Raw genomic sequence first — 22,271 nt, 5'->3', positions numbered from 1 at the left:
AATCGCTCAATTATCTTAAATCAGTCAGTCAGTCTCATATCGAAGGGATAAATTCTCGTGAAATTTATTTACTAACTAAGGTGACTATAAATGCGGTTACATATACATCAAAGAAATAACAATGGCTAAACAATGAGAATGTGGGTTCTATTGTGGGAGAATTTGATTCACATGGGCCGCTAATGAACGCAAGCTATGAGTTTTAAGACTTAAAGATAATCTATTAACAATTAACGTTATGTAACATCACTAATCACAGAATGCAGGTTTTGGTCTTACTGAATGTCGTTTCTCCCAGCCGGGTGGCCATTAAACGGCCTCACACTGGCAAAGATCCGTGCGTTCTCGGTTAGGACAGCTTAAAGCCGTCGGCCAGTCACTTTCTCTTTCAGGGAATTGCTCTGGAGGGCTTACTGAAGAATCTCGCAGTGGGGCCTTTCTAACCCTGGCTCGGGTCAGAGGTTTGGTAGTCCTTTGTTACTGCTGGCGGGCCCACGCGGGTGGGGTACAACCTCAGTGGGAGCAGTGTAAGTTCGCTCGAAGAATAAAGCTTACAAAGAACTTGGTCTTGAATTAAACTTAGTGTAACTTAGCGGTCTGATAACTTTTAACATACAAAAGAAAAGAAAAGAAAAAGCAGGTGAAGTTGCTGGAAACGAGGGAAAAATCGATGTCGCGGTGCTTCACATCTGTGGCTTGAAAACGAACAAAGGCTTCGTTGCGCCGGGCCGAAGTTCTTAGGGCGTTGCCGGGAGAGGGGGCATGCTGGGCGCGTGCCGAAGCGCAGTTGGAGAGCCAAGAACAAGCAGAGGACGAACAAGAGCGTGTGTCGCTGTTTTGTCTGTTGGGGCGTGTTTCCCAGAGGGCAGTCCTTTGTTCCCCTGAGGGAGTGATTGTCTTTTCTTTAACTTTACCAATATGTCTGATCAAAAAAAAATCTATTTGTGCGTATTGTAATCAAATATCTTCCCACAATCAAACCTTATTAATTATCAAACGAGTATACCGTTCTTAGTTTAAAGCATTTGATAAAAAGGACAACAATTTTCAGTAGTTAGACCTTTAAAGGTTAGCATTTAATAGGAATCACAGATGAGAGGAACTTAACTAGCTTTCTGGATATATTGGCTGTTACACGTTCTTAGAGAATATAGGCAAGCTACACGAATGGCATCAGATTATGGACAAGATAAATTTGATATTTATACATTAAACGGCATTTCAGACGATGGCCTGTAATACTTTTTTTGTCCATTTGGGGGAGCTTGGGTTACATGAGGATAGCTTTGTTTGACCCTAAAACAATCTTCTGCTCAGGAGCTTTAGTTATTTAGTCAATTTAGTTATTTTATTATTAAATTCGAGCTGGAAAATTAATCGGGTATAGGATGACATTTCTTTATCATCACTTCTAAAGGAAGTGTCAGAAAGTGTTGTGAACAAAGCATTGATTACAACATAGAATGAATAAACGTCAGGGATCCTTGCTGAAAATTAAAACACTGCAAAATGAACTTATTTAGATTCTTTTCAACAACAAATACACCAACATGGTAACATAACTACTCAAATGGAGGCAAACGTAATCAAGTAACTAAAAGATTATTTAATTAAACAAGGTAATGCTTTGAGTTTTGAGGAAAGTACTCTTTTTTTTTACACAAAGGCGTTCAGGGCTGTCCCTGGTGTCCTGGAGTTTCTCACACCTGTGCATGAAGAGGAGAATATCCTTCGATGTAAGTTAATTAAACAAAGAGCAAGGACAGTTGCCATGGTTACGCGTTTGGGGGGGCAGTTTAGGGTTTCCTAACCTCTCTTACGAAGAGTTCCAATAGGCTGTTCAGGAGAAAGCTAGTCTCTGGTGAGTGTTTCTTTTGTCATTTTAACAGTCAGGCACCGAGCGTTACCTCACTGCATATCTCAGAGAGAGAGAGGACGAATTTTGAGTTTCCAAATTATTTAATATAAAATGCACAAATCCACACTGTTTGTTCACAACACTGAAACATCAACATCTGAACGTGGAATAGCATCAACAGAACCAGCTGCCCCCTGATGCCCAGCCTGTTGTGTACTCTGTGTATTCCCCTCCTGTGAACTCTGTGAACTGTCCTCTTGTGTACCCTGTATATTTCTTTCCTGTGAATTCTGTGTATGTTCATGTTCTGAACCTGTTGATGTAGTCTCACTGTTATTAGCCTCAGCATTTCGTTTCTGTGTTCAGGAATGGACAATATGGCCCTCTACTCCACAGCCAAAGCACTTCATTCTCTCTGAAGATGCATAAAAAATATAATCAAAGTTGTACGCTCTAAACTTCAACATTAAATTTAGTTCCTCATTGTTATCTTTCAAAACCATAAAGACCTGCCTTCTAAAGGAAACTACGCGTTTCAGCTGCGGGGATTTACAGCCTAAAATAATCAGTTTAATTGGAGACATTAGTTGCCCGTGCCTAAGTTAAATGTTAAGAACCAGTGAACCATCTTCCTCTAGTGAACATAAAACATGTCTGATCCCCCACAGAGCCCTGAAAAGCTCCAGATTACTAGGCAGTGTGTAGAAAGCGTGTCCTACTCTCAGACGAGCTGCAACCAGACCTTTCAGGCTCCGCACCATATCCGTCCAGCCCTGACCCAACATTTAATTTTTCCTGGTCTTCCAAATAAAAAATTGATTAAAACAAACATCAGTTTTCTCCTCTCGCCACTACTCAGCAACAGGACAGACGCTCAGAGAGGGAAAAATGTACATACAGTCATCCTTCCATTGGCCAGCATGATCCTTAGCAAAGTCTCTCAGTGGCTCAGACAGGGACTGCCAGACTTCCTCCACAATACTACTCAGCACTCTGGAGTACCTGATGTGGAGCTAACCAGCAGCGACTGCAGCCATACAGCAGCCTCTGTGCCATCTGCAGTTGGAAGGCCGCAGTTCTGGACAGAATGTCTGCAAGTCCTTGTCCTCCCTCTGCCACAGGGAAATACAAGATCGACGCCCTCAGCCAGTGTTGAACAGACCAGAAGAAGTTCACCAGGAGCCGCTGCACCTCTTTCAACAGGCCTGCTGGTGGCACCAACACAATGAGCTTGTGCAACAGAGATGATGCGACCAGGTTATTCACTATCAGAGCTCTTCCCCTATAGGACAGGTGAGGTAGCAACCATTTCCATTTAGACAACCTGGCTTCTACCTTTTCCAGCACTCCCTCCCAGTTCTGCCTCTGAAAGTCCTCACTCCCTAGAAAAGCTTTTTTTACCCCTTTTTCCCCATGTAAGTTTCCCAGGAACACCAGGAGTGCTCCCCACGCGCCACTCCCCCACTAAACAAGCCTCACTTTTCCCCCAGTTCACCTTGGCAGAAGAAGCTTTTCCATACAAGGCCAGGGTGTCTTCTAGCTCTTGAATGTCTCCCTGATTGCAAATAAATACATTTACATCATCAGCATATGCTGATACAACAACAGGGGGCATCTGAGCCAGCTCTGGCAGGGGAGAGACCCCTAAGTTTGCAGAGGAGAGGCGCAATGGCAATGCTGTAAAGCTGGCCTGAGATGGGGCAGCCTTGCCTGATCCCTCTCCTAACTGGCACTGGAACACTAAACCTACCTTCACCACTTCACCACACAACAAGCATCACGGTACAACAGCTTTGCCCAAGACAGAAAACCCTCCCCAACACCAAAAATCTGTAAGGTAGAAAAAAGAAAATCATGATCCACACGGTCAAAAGCCTTCTCCTGGTCAATAGATATGATACCAACATTGATGTTATATACTTTGCAAATATCAAAACCATCTCATTAAAAACAAATTATCAAATGTGGACCTGCCCAGTACACAGTACGATTGATCTGCACCAATTAAAAAGTCAATAACAGTTTTCAATCTATTTGATAAGACCTTAGAGAGAATCTTACAGTCCGTGCATAAAAGATCTACTGGTCTCCAGTTCTTTAAAAGAGTTAAATCTTCCTTCTTGGGCAGCAGAGAAAGAACTGCACGCCTGCAGGATGCTGGAAGTGTCTCTTTTTAAAACACTCTTTAAAAACGTCCAGAAGGTCCTGTCCCATGATAGTCCAGGAAGGAGGAAGGTGTTAAGCTCCTGTTTTTTTGATCGTAAAAGATCATTATTTTGCTTATCTGTTCGTAATGCACAAGTCTCTTATCTCGCCCTCTAACTCCTGCACAGCTCTGTTTGTTGTGACACTGGCTGTGTATTCCTGACAAAACACCCTAATTTGAGCTTTTCCTCCCTCCCATCACTGAGCCAGGGAAAGAAAATCATCTTTCCGAGATCTCCATTAAGCCCAAAACAATTTGAAATTTTCACAGAAATTAAGATCTTGTAATAATTTAACATTAAAACACCAAATGGATTTTGGTTTTCCAGTGGGAGAAAGAATCAGCTCCATTAAGACTAAATGATGGTCTGTAAAAACTACTGGAACTGAACCAGGTAGACAAAACCTGTCTAGTCTCGCAGCACTTACTCTACCATCTGATATTTTGATCCAAGTGTACTGCCTATCTGAAGAGTGTTTCATCCTCCACACATCAACCAAATCAGTTTTTCTTAATACATGAGACAGAACAGAGGAGGACTGAATATGTGGTTCCTCTCCAGTCCTATCTAACATAAAGTCAGTTCAGCAATTCCAGTCACCACTCAGTACAATGCAATAAACTCTCCTGTACCAGTATTATTTAGTTCTTCTTTTATTAAAAATTGATTATCAACACACTCTGCATCCTGCTCTGGCCTCCCCAGGTCATCCTCTCTCTGCCCTGTCCAGACCTCAGTCTCCTTCTCACCTGCAGCACTGTCTTTAACCTCGAGGCCACCAACACCGTCAGCCCAAACCACTAAGCCTCTTTCACCGTCAGCCCTGACCGCGGAGCCTCCATCACCACCATCACCGTCAGCCCCAACCACTAAGCCGCTATCACCATCACCACAGTCACCGTCAGCCCGGACCACGGAGCTGTCAGCACTAGCATTGCAATGGGGAACTGTTATCTGCAGCAGCGGCCGCAGCGGGCCACGCTGCATGCTGTTTGTGGGAACACGCGATCCGCTTGTCGCCCACATCTCCACACTCAAAACACTTTACATGTTACCGGAGCTAGCATATAGCCTACCATATAGTGTCCCTGTTCATGTTTAACACGGAATGAGATATCCGTGTTTGAGTTGGAGAATTTAGAAAGATGAACACTTGTTAATTTTTTAGCGTTGTGTTTTGATTTTGACATGTGTTAATGTTCACTGGTAGCCACCCCTCCCCCGAATTTCACCAATTTTCATGTGGTCGCCCTACAACTTACAGTGACAATACCGCAAACAATGATCAAACAATCATAATGTAAACACTTAGGGAGGAAACAAAAGAAGTTTGGAGTTACTCACAAACTCTCAGCCACACTGAGCACGCTCTCCTCCACCAAACTCCCAGCATGCACTCAGAGAGAGAGAGAGAGAGAGAGAGAGAATCATATTCATTTATTGTAATTCAGTTTGAATCAGTGGAGCGTATTAAATGCAAACAGTAAAACAGCTCCACATCTGTAATAAGGACTGGAAACAGTTTTGACATGATGAGCATTACAGCCTCACAGAGCCTCTATTTATTTTTGTTCCCTTTTGTCTCTCTTGTAGTGCATTTCTGCTTATGTGTATGGGTCACTATAATGTGAGGTGTAGGAAAGTTTCCATCAAAACGTCCCTGATTAGGTTTTACTGCCAATTAGGCTACTGTTGTTGTTAGTATTAGTAGAAGTACTGGTAGTATTACAGCTTTACTTATGAATAGCTACATATAAGAGAAATTATTACAAAATCTTTCTCACCTGAACAGATCACTCCAGCATCCTCACCATGTCCACAGTTGTGTGTCCCAAATCCTCCACGCTGACACTGAGTCAGAGACTTTTCACTTCCTGAACAGTTCACATTATCAAGCCAGATTTGACCGGTTCCTTGACCAAAATGAGTCAACTCAGTGGCACTCAGTGCTGCACCACAGCCCAGCTCCCTGCACACCACCTCAGCATCATTTAAGTCCCAGCTGTCATCACAGACTGTGCCCCAGGGTGTTGTTGTGATACATTTCAACTCTTCCAGAGCACCGAGTTGAGCCAGACCCAGCTAGTCTGATCAGAACACCTAGTTTCAGAACACAGAAGACAAATCAGTGCTGGATAGAACATTCGCTTGTCATTTAGTCATGACAGAAATCTTTATTGTAAGACAAATTTGGCAAAGGATCACCCATACACACTGTGAGAAATATAAAACACTTTTCACAGTAGATCAAACACTCGATGAACTTCATCACCTACATTACAGTTTCATTTACTGTATTGAGCAACATTTCCCACTTGTTATTCTGCTCTTCAATTCTAAAAGCATTCTGCAGGGTGTGGTTAGAAGCTCATATAGTGCTGCATCTGCACAGTATTTATTCAAAATACTTTATCTGAAACGTTTTCTCACCTGATGGCTTCATAATTAAATGACAGCTATGAAATGAGTATCAGTCTTATCATCTAACTCTCATCATGAAAATGAAAAAGCTTATTTCCCAACATGTTGAACTATTTTTTTGTGAAAAAAACATCAAGTTCAGGGAATGTATTAACTTCCTTACCAGTAACAGAGAGTCTGACAGAGTCACTTAAAGGGGAGCTGAAGTCTCGTCTTGAAACACTTGTCTGATACTGACACTGGTACGATCCTTCGTTATCAAAGTTCACTTTAGGTATAATGAAGGTAGCAGAGTTGATACTTGATGTTTGGTTCTTTCTGAATGAGCCTGAGGTCTGCTGCAGGAGGAATGTTCCGTCTAAATTAACCTGAATTAAGATCGACCAAGTGATGCTGATGTTCTGACCCCAGGTAACCTCACCAGCAGGATTCATGGAGATGCTGGGCTTTGAGAGGCTCTCTGAAAAAATGACAAAACAATAAAGTATTAAATGTATTATATATATGATCCTGGCTGTATTAACGCTGTTTTTCTGCCTTTTTCCCGTAGGTGTGTACTTGTAAGGCAGTGTGGTGTCCGAACGATAATGCTGCGATGATGTGTTGAGAAGAAATCCGCTTGACACTGTTCTTGATTATAAAAGTTTATTACATCAAGGAGTTCAGCATCAATTACAAGCTCTGCAGCAGCTTGGAGAGTGACCCAGCCCGATAACCACTCTGTCTCTCTGTACATCGAACACAGCTTATATAGGACATGTTTAGGTCTCTGCTAAAAACCATATAAGGGCACAGTACTGTAGACTAAGTGTAACCATCTGTTAGACACCACTTCCCCTACCACTGTGTCTCTCTCCAGCTCTGGGTCAGGGGTCAAATTCTATAGGAGAGTTCACTCTTGGTACACCCATCAATCATTACTTCCTCATAAGGGTTCACTGTTCCTCTCACCAGCTGCAGAGCATTATGTTAAACTGTAATGTCAAAAGCATATGTTATACACCACAGCAGTATAATGGGAAACTTGAATGAATGAATTTGTGATGCACACACTGTAAAAATAGGACCAACTCATAATCCTTCTTGTGTATCTCATAGAAGGTTTACAGATTTGAGAATTTACAATATTATTCTATTATTGCAAATATGATATAATTGTAATTATGATAAACATGTACATGACTCTCTTTCCATTGTGGCTTCTCTTCCCTTTTACAGATTCTGACTGAAGGAGTAGCACTTCAGACCACTTGGTCTTTTGTTTTTAGAGAGACAATTTTTGCACCTATTTAGTTAAGTTAGGGATGTGTTTTGTTCTATATGCCTCCACCCTCCATTCTATGTTTTAATAATTACACAACTGTTTAACTTTCACATGCTGGTTTTTAAAATCCCATCTCTCTGTGGGTGGGGGTCATTGTGAATTCTGCATCACAAAGGTACATTGTGAGAAAATGCTTCAAATCCCAGAATACAATAATGAAAATAAAAGTGAAAGCATGAATAGAAAGAGTTAAGAGACACGACACACCGCACAGAAACACTGTTGCAGGCAGGTGCAAACTGATGCACATAGACACCTGGGTTGGGCGCAGGTCAGACACTGCCTGGCTTTGGTTACCAAGCAATTTTATAAATAAATTTGAAATTGAATTTCTTTTACAGATAGAAATTAAATTAATGTTACAGAGAGAGAGACAGAGAGAGAAGGGGGGACTGGCATGCTGGCACTGAGAGAGAAGTAACAAGAAATACAGGTGTCATATAATTAGAATATCATCAAAAAGTTGATTAATTTCAGTAATTCCATTCAAAAAGTGAAACTTGGGTATTATATTCATTCATTACACAAAGACTGATATATTTCAAATGTTTATTTCATTTAATTGTGATGATTAAAACGGACAACTAATGAAAATCCCAAATTCAGTATCTCCGAAAATTAGAATATTACAATATATAAGACCAATACAAAAAAAGCATTTTTAGAAATGTTGGCCAACTGAAAAGTATGAACATGAAAAGTATGAGCATGTACAGTACTCAATACTTAGTTGGGGCTCCTTTTGCCTGAATTACTGCAGCAATGTGGCGTGGCATGGAGTCCATCAGTCTGTGGCACTGCTCAGGTGTTATGAGAACCCAGGTTGCTCTGATAGTGGCCTTCAGCTCTTCTGCATTGTTGGGTCTGGCGTATCGCATCTTCCTCTTCACAATACCCCATAGATTTTCTATAGGGTTAAGGTCAGGCCAGTTTGCTGGCCAATTAAGAACAGGGATACCATGGTCCTTAAAACCAGGTCCTGGTTGCTTTGGCACTGTGTGCAGGTGCCAAGTCCTGTTGGAAAATTAAATCTGCATCTCCATAAAGTTGGTCAGCAGCAGGAAGCATGAAGTGCTCTAAAACTTCCTGGTAGACGGCTGCGTTGACCTTGGACCTCAGAAAACACAGTGGACCAACACCAGCAGATGACATGGCACCCCAAACCATCACTGACTGTGGAAACTTTACACTGGACTTCAAGCAACGTGGATTCTGTGCCTCTCCTCTTCCTCCAGACTCTGGGACCTTGATTTCAAAAGGAAATGCAAAATTTACTTTCATCAGAGAACATAACTTTGGACCACTCAGCAGCAGTCCAGTCCTTTTTGTCTTTAGCCCAGGTGAGATGCTTCTGACGCTGTGTCTTGTTCAAGAGTGGCTTGACACAAGGAATGCAACAGCTGAAACCCATGTCTTGCATATGTCTGTGCGTGGTGGTTCTTGAAGCACTGACTCCAGCTGCAGTCCACTCTTTGTGAATCTCCCCCATATTTTTGAATGGGTTTTGTTTCACAATCCTCTCCAGGGTGCGGTTATCCCTTTTGCTTGTACACTTTTTTCTACCACATCTTTTCCTTCCCTTCGCCTCTCTATTAATGTGCTTGGACACAGAGCTCTGTGAACAGCCAGCCTCTTTAGCAATGACCTTTTGTGTCTTGCCTTCCTTGTGCAAGGTGTCAATGGTCAATGGACAGCTGTCAAGTCAGCAGTCTTCCCCATGATTGTGTAGCCTACAGAACTAGACTGAGAGACCATTTAAAGGCCTTTGCAGGTGTTTTGAGTTCATTAGCTGATTAGAGTGTGGCACCAGGTATCTTCAATATTGAAACTTTTCACAATATTCTAATTTTCTGAGATACTGATTTTGGGGTTTTCATTAGTTGTCAGTTATAATAATCAAAATTAAAAGGAATGAACACTTTTTGAATGGAATTACTGAAATAAATAAACTTTTTGATGATATTCTAATTATATGACCAGCACCTGTATATTCATTTAGTGTAATTAGGTTTAATTCAATAGAGCAGATTAAATGCAAACAGTAAAACAGCTCCACATCTGCAACAAGGACTGGAAACTGTTTTGACGGTCATGGTTCCCAGAGGATAACCTGACAGCCTGACATTCCCTCCAGCATTATCAGCAGGTTGACATGTGGTTCAGACTGATATGTCTCCCCCATGCAATGTGGTGTATTTGTGAACCTCATCAGGTGAGACTTCCTGATTTTTCCTGATAAACCAAGTGACTTCACTTTGTCAGACAGTTTGTTTCTCTGTATGATGAACATTACAGCCACAAGGAACCTCTATTTATTTTCGTTCACTTTGGTCTCTCTTGTAGTGCATTTCTGCTGATGTGTATGGGTCACTATAATGTGAGGTGTAGGAACGTTTGCATCAGAACGTCCCCGATTCCTAAATGTCCTGAAGGCAGCAGGACCCAAACAACTTTATTTGTTATACAGTGAATCACAACACTGTGCCCCTTTCTTTTAATCCCAAACCAGAGGGGGCAAAAAGTCAGCAAAAGAGAAATAAGCTCTGAAAAATGAACAGAGGGTTTTTGTAAAATACAGTCTCAGACAAGGCAAGGTTTTACTGCCAATTAGGCTACTGTTGTTGTTAGTATTAGTAGAAGTAATGGTGGTATTACTGCTTTACTTATGAAAGTAAAACTAGAGGATTGCCGGTTCGAGTCCAGCTCAGACTATAGATATGGAGTGTGGACTGGTAGCTGGAGAGGTGCATGTTCACCTCCTGGGCACTGCCGAAGGTGGCCTTGAGGAAGCCCCTGAACCAGCCGTCTGGCTCTGACATCTCTCCATGTGTTGTCCCTATAGGTCCTGTTTGTTCATGTGTGTATATTTCAGACCTGTGTGTAATACTAACAATTAACAAAACAGCGTTTCCCCACACTGAGAATGGGTTCCTTGATAAAATTTGTGTTTTTGTCCAAAATGTTCAAAATTCATACAGATTGTTCATAAAGTGAAGAGTGACAGTGAAAACTTTGAGTTTCCCTTATATCTTCTTCTTCTAATAGCTACATATAAGGGAAATTATTACAAAATCTTTCTCACCTGAACAAATCACTCCAGCATCCTCACCATGTCCACAGTTGTGTGTCCCAAAACTTCCATTAAGACAGTGAGTCAGAGACCTTTCACTTCCTGAACAGGCCACCTCATCAAGCCAGATTTGACCGGTTCCTTCACCAAATCGGGCCGACTGAGTGACACTCAGTGCTGCACCACAGCCCAGCTCCCTGCACACCACCTCAGCATCATTTAAGTCCCAGCTGTCATCACAGACTGTTCCCCAGGTGTTGTTGTGATAGATTTCAACTCTTCCAGAGCACCGAGTAGACCCGGACCCAGCTAGTCTGATCGGAACACCTAGTCTCAGAACACAGAAGTCAAATCAGTGCTTGATAGAAAATGTGTTTGTTTGTCATTTAGTCATGACAGAAATCTTTATTGTAAGACAAATCTGACAAAGGTTATGATTCATTATACTTTGCATCACCCATACAGACTGTGAGAAATATAAAACACTTTTCACAGTAGATCAAACACCTGATGAACTTCATCACCTACATTACAGTGTAGCATGCCTAAACTACATATGAATTTTAATACATTTATGATAATTAATACCCAATTATAAATTTTAATATTCAGAACATATTAATCCATAAAAAGCTCTCGTTTCGCAGGGGCACCACCGGAGTTGTTATTAACCTAGAGCCTCCGGACCTCTAGGTAGCTTTTAATAAATATACAATTATTCACCAGTGATCAGTTAGTTAATAATCGCTCAATTATCTTAAATCAATCAGTCAGTCTCATATCTAAAAGGGTAAATTCTCTTGGCAGGGACTTAGAAGTAGGCAATACACACAATTCCTTGGTTACAGTGAATTTATTAACTAACCAAGGTGAAATAAAAACGTGGTTAAATACATCAGAGAAATAAACAATGGCTAAACAATGAGAATGGAGGTTTGATTGTGGGAGGATTTGACTCATACGGCAACTAATGAATGCAATTAGATGATAACTGGGTTCAATTTGTCTAGGGATTTAATGAATACATATGCTGTACTAAAGATGAATGGATTAGCAACTATTGGACGTCACTGATCACAGAATGTAGGGTTTTGGTCTTACTGCTTGTGTTTCTTCCAGCCGGGTTGCTAGTAAACGGCCTCACACTGGCAGAGTCCGTGCGTTCTCGTTTAGGACAGCTTGAAGCTGTCGGCCAGTCACTTTCTCTGCCAGGGAATTTCTCCAGGGGTCCGTCTCTAGGTGGCTTATAGAAGAAACTTGCAGTGGGGGCCTTCCCAACCCTGTCTCGGGTCATGATTAAGTCGTCCTTTGTTATGCTGGTGGGACCACGTGGCTGGGTCTGAACTCGGTGAAGTTAGCTCGACGAATAAAGCTTAAAAGGTTGTTCTTGAATTAAACTAGTGTAACTTAACGGACTGATCGAACAAAACAAAAGACAGAAAATAAAGTTAAAGTTAAACGAGGGAAAATTCGATGTCGCGGCATTTCGCGTGTGTAGCTTCAAGCGAAACAAAGACTTTGTTGCGCTGGTTGAATTCTTAGGGCGTTGCCGGGAGAGGGGCACGCCAGGCGCGTGCAGAAGCGCCGTTGAAGAGCCCGGAAACAGGCCTGCAGACAAGAGGGAAGCATCCAGAGAGCAGCGGGGAAGAGAGAGCGAACAACGTTGTGTGTCGCTCTTTTGTTGTCTGGGGCGTCCAGACAAGTCCTTCGTTTCCCGCAGGACGGGCAGTTTCCGGTTTCCCGAGGGACTGTCTTTCTAAACTTTTAATATGTCTATAAAAAGGAAAAGAAAATCTATTTGCGCGTATTATAATCAAATATTTTCCTACAATCAAACCTCAATGGTCAAACGGTTGTCCCATTCTAAGTTTGAGCATTTGGTAACAGGAAAACAATTGTCAGTAATTAGACCTTAAAAGGTTAGCATTTCAGAATGATGGCATGTGATACTTATTTCGTCCACTTGGAGGAGCTCAGGTTACATGACGACAGCTTAGATTAATCCCAAAACAATCTTCTCAGGAGCTGGAAAATTTAGTTATTCAGCCTTAAATTCAAGCTGGCAATTAATAGCGTATAGTATGATATTTCTTTATCATCATTTCTAAAGGAATTGTGTGAGAAAGTATTGTGAACAAGCATTGGTTACGCATAAAATGAAGGAGTGTCTTTAACCTTGCTGAAAATTAAAACACTGCAAAAGTAACTTATTTAGATTCTTTTCAGCAATAATAACAATAGATAGCAACAACATGGTGACATAACTACTCTAATAGAGGCAGCGCCACTACTAACTTAGCAAGGACTATTATTTGAAGAGAACAGTTTATAATGAAACATTGTTTTAGCTCAAGAAGGCAGGAGTTGTGTCCCCTTTTCGCATAACCTGGCTTATCACGTTCAATCTTTGTTTGCATAAGGGAGTTCAGGTCTGTGTCTCTGGTATCCTGGAGTTTCTCACCTAGGCGTGAAAAAAGAGTATGTCTTTGATGAGGTAATGAAACGCAGAGCAATGACAGTTGCCACAGTTACATGTGTGGGGGGCAGTTTAGGGTTTCCTGCCCCCTTTTAAGGAGAGTTCAGATAGGCTGTTCAGGGAAACGCTAATCGCTGGTTAATGTTCCTTTTGTAAGTTTAACAGTCAGGCACCGTGTTATCAGGCTGCGGAATCAAAGGTGCCAGTTTTACGATCAGGCTGCTCAGGAATAGCACTTAGGTAAAGCGACCTTTCAACCCCCCCTCTTTTGGGGTCTCTGCAGCCGTCTGTAGAGGGTTGATAATCAAAACCCTCCTTTCTTCCCACTAGAGAGATTTTAATTTTGAGTAGTCCAAATTTATTTAATATAAAATGCCCAAATCCACACTGTTGTTCACTACAACAGTTTCATTTACTGTATTGAGCAACATTTCCCACTTGTTATTCTGCTCTTCAATTCTAAAAGCATTCTGCAGGTTGTGGTTAGCAGCTCATATAGTGCTGCATCTGAACAGTGTTACATTTCACACCACAATGGCTCGGTGACAGAGCTGGTAAAATACACAGAAAAGGATACATTTATTCAAAATACTTTATCTGAAACGTTTTCTCACCTGAACAGACCACACCAGCGTCCTCACCATGTCCACAGTTGTGTGTCCCAAATCCTCCGTGCCGACACTCAATTAGAGACCTTTCACTTCCTGAACAGCCCACATCATCAAGCCAGATTTGACCGGTTCCTTGACCAAAATGGGCCGACTGAGGGGCACTCAGTGCTGCACCACAGTCCAGCTGTCTGCACACCACCTCAGCATCATTTGAGCCCCAGCTGTCATCACAGACTGTTCCCCAGGTGTTGTTGTAATAGATTTCAACTCTTCCGGAGCACCGAGTAGACCCGGACCCAGCTAGTCTGATCTGACCATCTATAAAGAATGTAAGACATAACATAGAATATTTTAAAGACCAGTGTTAGACAAGTCATTTACAAAATGTAATACATTATAGATGACTAATTACTGTCAATTGAGAATAATTAGTTAGATTACAATATTACTGTCTCTGAAATGTCATGCTTTACATTACTTTTGACTTACTTTCACTGCTATTTAATGGGCGCATTATGCTCATAGTAAGATGTGCCTGCATATGTGGGTTTGTCTCCCCATTAAGAAAGACGCTGTGCACATATTTATGCATGAGGTACAGCAGCATAGCATCACTGATTACTTGAATCTCCCGACAAGATCACTCAGGATGCACTGACAGCAGCCTCTCTGATCATGAAAGTAATTTGTTAAAGCACAAAAACACAGCCTATAGAAATCTATGCCACACTTTCTATGAAGGTCATCACTATATTGACTTATGCATATATTTATAACACAATATAATGCTTCCATAAGACATTATAACAACAGTTGTAATCACTTACAAACATGCATTAGGTGCTACAGCAAAATTCATAACGTATTATGATCTTTTGATTTAATGTTTTATAACTAATAGTAATACCAGTTTATACAACTGTGCGCCGAGAATCTCCAACCATGTTCCATAGTACATTATAATCAACTCTGCCTCGTTATAAATACACTAATAATACAAGTCACGCGTTTCATCGATTTCCCAACAACACCCCCTGTAATCTGACAGACACAAACACAGTTCATGCAAATAGCTGGCCTTGGCTACATCGTCATCCAAAATCCTGTCTGCAGCACAGCAGAGTGTTGTGAATCAGCATTAAGACTGACACTTAAGATTTAGTCCTCCACTTCACTCAAATTAGGACTATGATGCTTGATAATTAACTTTTAAGCACAGCTTTGAGCCAAGAATTTTTTTACTCTTAAGTCAGTTCTTAGCAGCGTTCTTATGAGTAATTCTGAGAAGATTGATAAATACGGGCCCAGGGCCAGTATGTATCAAGCTTCTCAAAGTGCCATTTTAGTCTTAAGTGCTGAGAATTCATGAAATTTACTCCTACTATTAAACTTAAGAATAAAAGCAAACCCCATGTCCGACCCCATCTTATTAACTGCGTGTCGGCAGAATTCTTCCTCTCCTCTCAGCATGTCTCTGTCTCTACAGTGCCATCACAAGACCTACTGCCAGCTCCCAACCACTTGAGAGACCTCTCGAGCTGTCCTAAATAACTGGGAGAGTTAGAGTGATTCTTTGCTTTAAGAAATTTGATAACTTGCTTTTATTCTTAAGTTTAAAAGTAGAGTACATTTCATGAATTCTCAGCACTTAAGACATAAATGGCACTTTGAGAGGGCCCATATTTATCAAGCTTCTCATTCGCAAATATTTTAGGAGAGAAGAATTTCTTATTTTTAATTATTTGACGACACACAGTAAATTAGACGGGGTCGGACAGCGCTGGCATAATCCTTGTCAGCGAGTTGGTGAGGGACGTCATCTCACCACTGACTTTATGCTGTAATGGATTTTCTGTTAAACTGAAGGTCGTGATGACGCTTCGTTTCTTTGTGTCAGGAAAAATGCAGCAATGCTGATGATTTTGGCTGGACACAACCATCAAAAAGCCGAATAGAAACAATTATGGCACTTACGCTACACCTCCACACATTGCCACACGTTTCATCGACTTCCCTACAACACCCCTCGTAATCTGACAGAAGCAAACACAGTTCATGGATATAGCCGGCTTCACAGGAGTAATAGGTGCAATTGATGGCGCTCATATAAAGATAAAGTTTTTTATCTTGTGATGCCTTGTGGGGTCATGTGTGGGTGCGGCCTCTCTCTCTTCCTTGTAGAGGAAGAGCCGATTGCAGTAACTCTGGGCTAATTGCCCTGTAGTGTATTTAACATTTTATTCTCATTCTTAGGGGGAGGTCGTTGCTGGGTTGAGGACGGACGGATGGACGGACCTCTCTGCTAACTTGCTACCATCTGTTTCCCTCCACAGGTTCCACCATCACCTTGGTTTCTGGACATGTTGTTTTAGTTGATAGTTATTATTTTTTGCACATTACAACACCCTCACACACATTTTCCATGCATCCATCAGCCTGACCTGACTGAAACCACTGATGTACATACCCCATACTTGTTCATCTTTACTTTGGCACCAGCCTTAATTTGGTTAATTGTGGTTTAATAAACATATTTTGTTAAACTTCTCCCATGGTGTGTCTCCCTTTTGTTGTGGCATTTTGAGCCAGGTCATAACAATCTTTATTAATGTGTAGGCTTATATCATAATGTATTCTCTAGAAAAATCTTTATTGTTAAATGTGTGTTGAATATAAACTCCTTTTAGGAATTTCACCATTCAATGTGAATTTATCTGAGAATATTCTTAAATAAGGAAATCTCTTCAGTGATAGGTCCTAGGCTTCATCATCATCCAAAATCCTGTTTGCGGCACAGCAAAGTGTTGTGGATCAGCACTGAGACTGACACTTAAGATTTACTCCTTCACTTTCCTCAAATTAGGACTATGATGCTTGATAACTTACTTTTAAGCACAGCTTTGAGCCAAGAATTATTTTACTCTTAACTCTTAGCAGTGTTCTTAGGAGTAATTCTGAGAATCTTGATAAATACGGGCCCAGGGCCAATTATCCACTGCATCTGTTAGGGCTTGTCCGTAGGCTCGCCATTCATCTGTGACAACATCTGAGCCTCTTCTTACATGATGTAATATGGTTGGCAACAAATCTTCTCTTGAGCGATCTTTCACCACCCTGAGAATGAGTTCCTTGATGTAATTTGAGTTTTTGTGCTAAATTGCAAAATGTTTGTAAAGTGATTATAACTACTGTTATAATGTTTTATTGACGCATTATATTGTGTTATAAACACATGCATAAAGCAATATGACCTTCATAGAAAGTGTTACCAAAATGTATTTACACATGATCCATCAGGGGAGCTACCATCTTATTTAGAGGACCCAAGCTCCCCCGTAGTTTATACCCTGCCTTTTTAGTAATGTGTTATATTACTGCAAAAAGCAATAGGCTACATCACTGTAATTGTGTTACTTTTGTAACGTTTTGTGTTACTCAAAACACTGTTAAAGACAAAGTAAAATGTAAACTAACATTACTGTACGCATGAAACAGGAGAATGAACTGACCTGTAGCAGGTGAAGAAGCGGTCAGGAGGAAAAAGACTGTGGAACAGAAGAAATGACATGGCTCATTACATTCAGTAAACTGAAAAGTGCAGAATTAAAGTTTGCCTTGTTTCTGTTTTAGATTCCCTTGTTTATTTTAATGATAGGAAGGTTTTTAAATAGAAAGATTGACCTTAAGAGACTTTTGTTCTTTATAATACAGTAACACTGCTACACAAAAAAAACTGCTTTTCAAATAAAATTTTGGAAAGTCTGTCTTACCAAGGGCCAAATGGCGAAGGTTTCTCTGCTGTATACTCCCCATAGCTGACATGACAGCTGCTCTGTCATTTATCGGTACCAGCACAGATGAACTAAAAACTGTGCACTGTGCACAAAAACTTTTCACACAGCTTTCCCTTCCTGAAACACTTCCTCTTTCTGGTGTTTTTTTTGTGTGTGTTTATAGGTCAGAAGGTCCAACCAAAAGCTGCAGCACTGAAGCATCGATCACTTCTGGATACTGAGATTGTTGTTGATCAACACAAAGACGCAAAAACGCTGCCAGCTTTATCTCCTCCTGATGTTTCTGTTTTGTGTACACAGTGTTTCTCGATAGCTTAAACACATTTCTTGAAAGCATGCCTTTTTTTCTCGAAACTCTAAACACAATACACAACTTCTCTAAAATCAATTATAAATGCTACAGGAAGCCAGTGGAGAGAAGCTCTCATTACGGTTTTAGTGTTGCTGCAGCATTTTGAATTAGTTTTAGCCATTAATATATTTTTGGGGTATACCAGAATAAAGGGTATTACAATAATCCAACCGTGCAAAAACAAAAGCATGTAACAACCTTTTAGCATCTTCATGGTGGGGTCTAACTCTGGCAATGTTTCTCAAATAAAAAAATGCAACCTTTGTAATGCTGTTAAAATGTGATTTAAAATCCAACTCAGAGTCAATAAGGACACCCAGATTTTTGACAACACTCTTCTAGTAGAAGAAGAATTTCTGTCTTATCCTCATTTAGTTTAAGAAGTGGTAACATGTCCAAACAAAACAGTGGAGGACCAAGAATGGAACCTTGTGGAATACCTGAGAGGATACTGAGATATGGTAAGCAAGACTGACAAAATAACTTCTGCCAGTCAGATAGGTTTGGAACCATGACAGGGCAGTGCCAGAGATACCAACCCAGTTCTCAAGACGATCTAAAAGAATATTGTGGTCCACTGTATCAAAGGCAGCGGTCAGATCAAGGAGTACAAGCATGGAAACATTTTTACAATCAGAGCTCACCATGGGGTCATTGACAACCAAGTGCTGTTTCTGTCCCTTTCTGAAACCAGACTGAAATGTATTGTGTATCGTATTGTGTATGTAAACATATTTAATTGTTTATGCAGTACCTTCTCCAGAATCTTACCCAAAACAATGATTGATTGTAGAGAACAATACTTTTGGGTTGTTCCTGTTTTCGTTGATGAGACCAGAGAAATAGGCAGAGCTTTGCTATAAACTGCTACAGAGCTGTTGAAGATGTCACCATGGGCTGTGAGCTTGCTCTTTCTTCACACTCACTTTGCTCTACAGCACTCCCTCTTCAGAATACATGTTTGCTCATTCTTCCAAGGAATAATCATTTCTTCTTGGTTTTCAGAGGGGCAACAAAGTTGAGGGCTGAGTCTAGTTCAGATTGAAATGCTTCACTTAATCATGTACTGAGGATACAGCAGAGAGGGGTAGGGGGCAGGTGTTTTGGAAAGTCAATAACTGATGATGGACTAAAGATACGTCTTTTAATAATAATGTTATTGATTTTTGGCGGATAAAAGACAGTCGTGTTAAAAAAACAAACAATAGTGATCTGATAGTCTAGTATCAACAATTCTATCCATGGTAATAGTCAGTCCTCTGGACATTACCAAATCTAGGTTGTGGCCAAATTTGGTGTAAATAAAGTTGTAATTAGGAGGTGATGCTTCGGATAAAAGGTTAGCACTGTCAGGGCAAAGCCAAGATTCTGTCTGAAAATAAAGTCTAACTTTTCCTCACAGATAAGATGAGAAGTCTTATTAGTAAGAGCCCTAATGTTCAGTAGAGCCATCGTTGTTGTGGTGTCAGCCCAGCTGACGGTGAGTGTCCTGTTTATTCCTCCTTTTTTGCTTGTGATTCTGTTTTCCCCTGGTGTTGTGTTTTCCTGTACTCTGCCTGCCTCCGTGTCTCCTCCCCTGCGTGTACTCTCTCTCTCTCCCTCCGCCTCTGAGCCCAGCCAGCTGCACTCCCTCAACCCCTTTTCCCCTTCAATAAAGCCTGTTCTTCGCAAGTGTTGCGTTTGGGTCCACTCTGCCTCCACACCACAACAATTGTTATTTCTTTTGTCCACTTTCAGCTCATCTATATGGTGTTGGCATTTACTGTATTTCTCAACTACTTAAACACATTTTAGATCATGAAAGATGGTAAACTACACAGTGTGAACATTTTGACTACTTTTAAACTGTTTATGGACACAGCAGAGACACATACACACACCTCAGGACACAAGATTTTAAGGTCAAGGATGGTCACAGAGGCCAAAAGGTGGCCCAGGAGTTTGTCCCTGGTCAGTCCACTTTCCAGACAAAGAACTTTATTCCTGCATTCTTGAGAATTTTATGCAAGTAGAGTACATCACTAAACGAGCCTTTAAAATACATTTTCAAAACTAGAAACACCTCTCTAACTCTCTTAAAGTAATCACTTCAGCTGAGCCCCTGAGTAGATAACTAAATAAGCCATATCATCATCAGTCTTATCATAAACTGGTGCTTTGGACTGTGCTGGCTCTGACTCTGTTCTGATATTGCCCTCATCTCAGCTGTCTGTCTCATGTCAGCCCTAGTACTGGTGCCGCTGGCCAGTGGCAGGTAGAGTACACAAAATCTAAACTCATGAAAAAGTACAATTACTCACATAAAAAGAAAAACAATGACAAAAGTACTCATGTAAAAGTAGCTAATATTTCTGTTTTGGTAGCAGAGACAATCAAATGACCCATACATTTTTACAGTGCTGTCCTCGCTTTGCCTGTTAAAAATAATTTAACTGAAAAGATAAATACGCCTATTATACGTTTCCTAGTTGTGTCAAAAGGCTTTGTGGTCCGGATGGAAGCCTCACAGGGTCCGGTTGTTGACCGGAGACCCCTGATCTAGCAGAACACTACAAAAAGCGGGAAAAGGGCTGAGGGAATTCACACAGCCCAAAAACAAGCAAATTTACACATTACACATTTAAAATCAGGACACAAATCAGTTGATCAGGCAGGCATAACAGCAGTGGCTATACAACCCTCAACTAATGCAGTAAATCATCCACCCAGGTCTGACTCCACCTCATTTAAAGACTGGACGTTTAAGGCAACTCATGCCATCTTGAAGGACATCTCAATTCTTAAAACGTTGGGTGCTTCTCAAGTCTCTTAATTGCATCCACGTTTCCCTCACTTACGTCTTTTCCTTGTGTCCAAGCCAGGAGAGAAGGGACGAGGAAATATGTTTGTAGAGACATGAGACATTGGCTGTGTTCGAAACGGGCCAAACTGCTGTCTCAGAAGGCATCGAGTGCTGTTCGAAACGGCTCGAACAATCTCTTCCTGTCTCCTGAGATGCCTTCAAGCTGCCCCAGTAACGGCCAGTTCTATCTCACACAGGCTCCGCCCTCTACTGGACTCTATGGGCACTACCTCTCCTCCTATCACACACCCACTGAAATTTTGCATACTGTAAGTAGCCGACCAATTGGACGTCGCTACTGTATGTGCGTACCGTATAAATAACGGTGTCCTCACTGCTCAGCATCCTTTTTTTCTTCAGACGGCAAACCGCCCACTGACCTTCACCTCCACGGATGGAGTCGCCGCTCCTTGAAGCTCGCCTTTGCCCGTCGTGCCCTGGTCTGATTGCCGGGGTAGACACTCATCGCTTCTGCTTTGAATGCCTCGGCAGGGACCACGCCAGAGATGGCATCCACCAACCGCCACCGTGTGTTGACTGCCGTGCCATTCCTACCATCCGGCGACAGCAGTGTGAGCTCTCCCTCATCTGCGAGGAGAGTGAGGAAGACACCGGCCCGGATCCCCTTCCTGCTGAGGAGGATGCTCCGGCCCCTGATCTACCGCCTCAGTCGGCTTCACGCTCCCTGTCATCCCAGCCGCCGCCGCTGATCGACGATGATGCTGACAGCCTGTCATCTGCGAAAAGCTCTATCCAAGAAGCGCCTACCCGGATGGGTTTGTGACTGTATCTCACATGCCTACGTGCAGGCGGGGAAAGACCCACCCTCGGTCGTCTGGGCTTACTCCACACTGGGTGTGGCTGTGTCAACGGCCCTCTACAATGGGGTGGGCGTTGAGGAGATTTGCACAACGGCATCGTGGTCTTCACCATGTCCATTTGTGCGTTTTTACCTCTTGGATGTGTCAGGCTCCTTCTCAGGATCTGTGCTCCTGAGATCTGTGCTCAGGATCTGTGAAGAAGGAGACTGGTGTCTACCATAGACTACCGGTTCCTGGGGAAAACATTTTACACTGACTGTGATGTCCCTGTAAGGGGTCAGGACAGTTCAGGTGTTGGATCTGACTGGGTCAGATCCCTTTTGGTCTTTCTGAGGGGTGGCCCACTGCCCCATCGCTTATGATGGAGGCAGCTTAGGGCCTGTGGCTGGTGACCTGTGGCCGATCGTGTTGGTGAGGTGAGCTGTGGCTTGTCGCGGCTTGTCATCGGGCTCCACCCACTGTACCCAGTCCAGTAGAGGGCGGAGCCTGTGTGAG

At 41.9% G+C, this 22,271-nt stretch overlaps 1 protein-coding gene across 7 annotated transcripts in view; it reads right to left on the bottom strand.

Moving 5' to 3' along the window:
• The window catches only part of LOC119882063 (deleted in malignant brain tumors 1 protein-like), a 227,202-nt gene that overhangs the window by 72,567 nt on the left and 132,364 nt on the right, over positions 1-22,271 (bottom strand). For 5 of the 7 annotated variants that reach the window (XM_038692111.1, XM_038692081.1, XM_038692086.1 and 2 more), the window contains 3 exons: positions 13,971-14,285; positions 10,893-11,207; positions 6,650-6,946 (listed from right to left, as the gene is read on the bottom strand). In XM_038692111.1, coding sequence (XP_038548039.1) covers positions 6,650-6,946; positions 10,893-11,207; positions 13,971-14,285 — 927 coding nt within the window. Of the gene's footprint in view, positions 1-5,409; positions 5,844-6,649; positions 6,947-10,892; positions 11,208-13,970; positions 14,286-22,271 lie in introns of those variants that run through there. The other 2 variants (XM_038692092.1, XM_038692117.1) reach the window with 2 other exon arrangements.

Source organism: Micropterus salmoides, unplaced genomic scaffold (genome assembly GCF_014851395.1).
Source record: "Micropterus salmoides isolate LMB-PRFRI ecotype aquatic unplaced genomic scaffold, ASM1485139v1 Ms_hic_scaffold_10, whole genome shotgun sequence".
NCBI lineage: Eukaryota > Metazoa > Chordata > Actinopteri > Centrarchiformes > Centrarchidae > Micropterus > Micropterus salmoides.
This window is presented reverse-complemented; position numbering and strand designations above follow the sequence as displayed.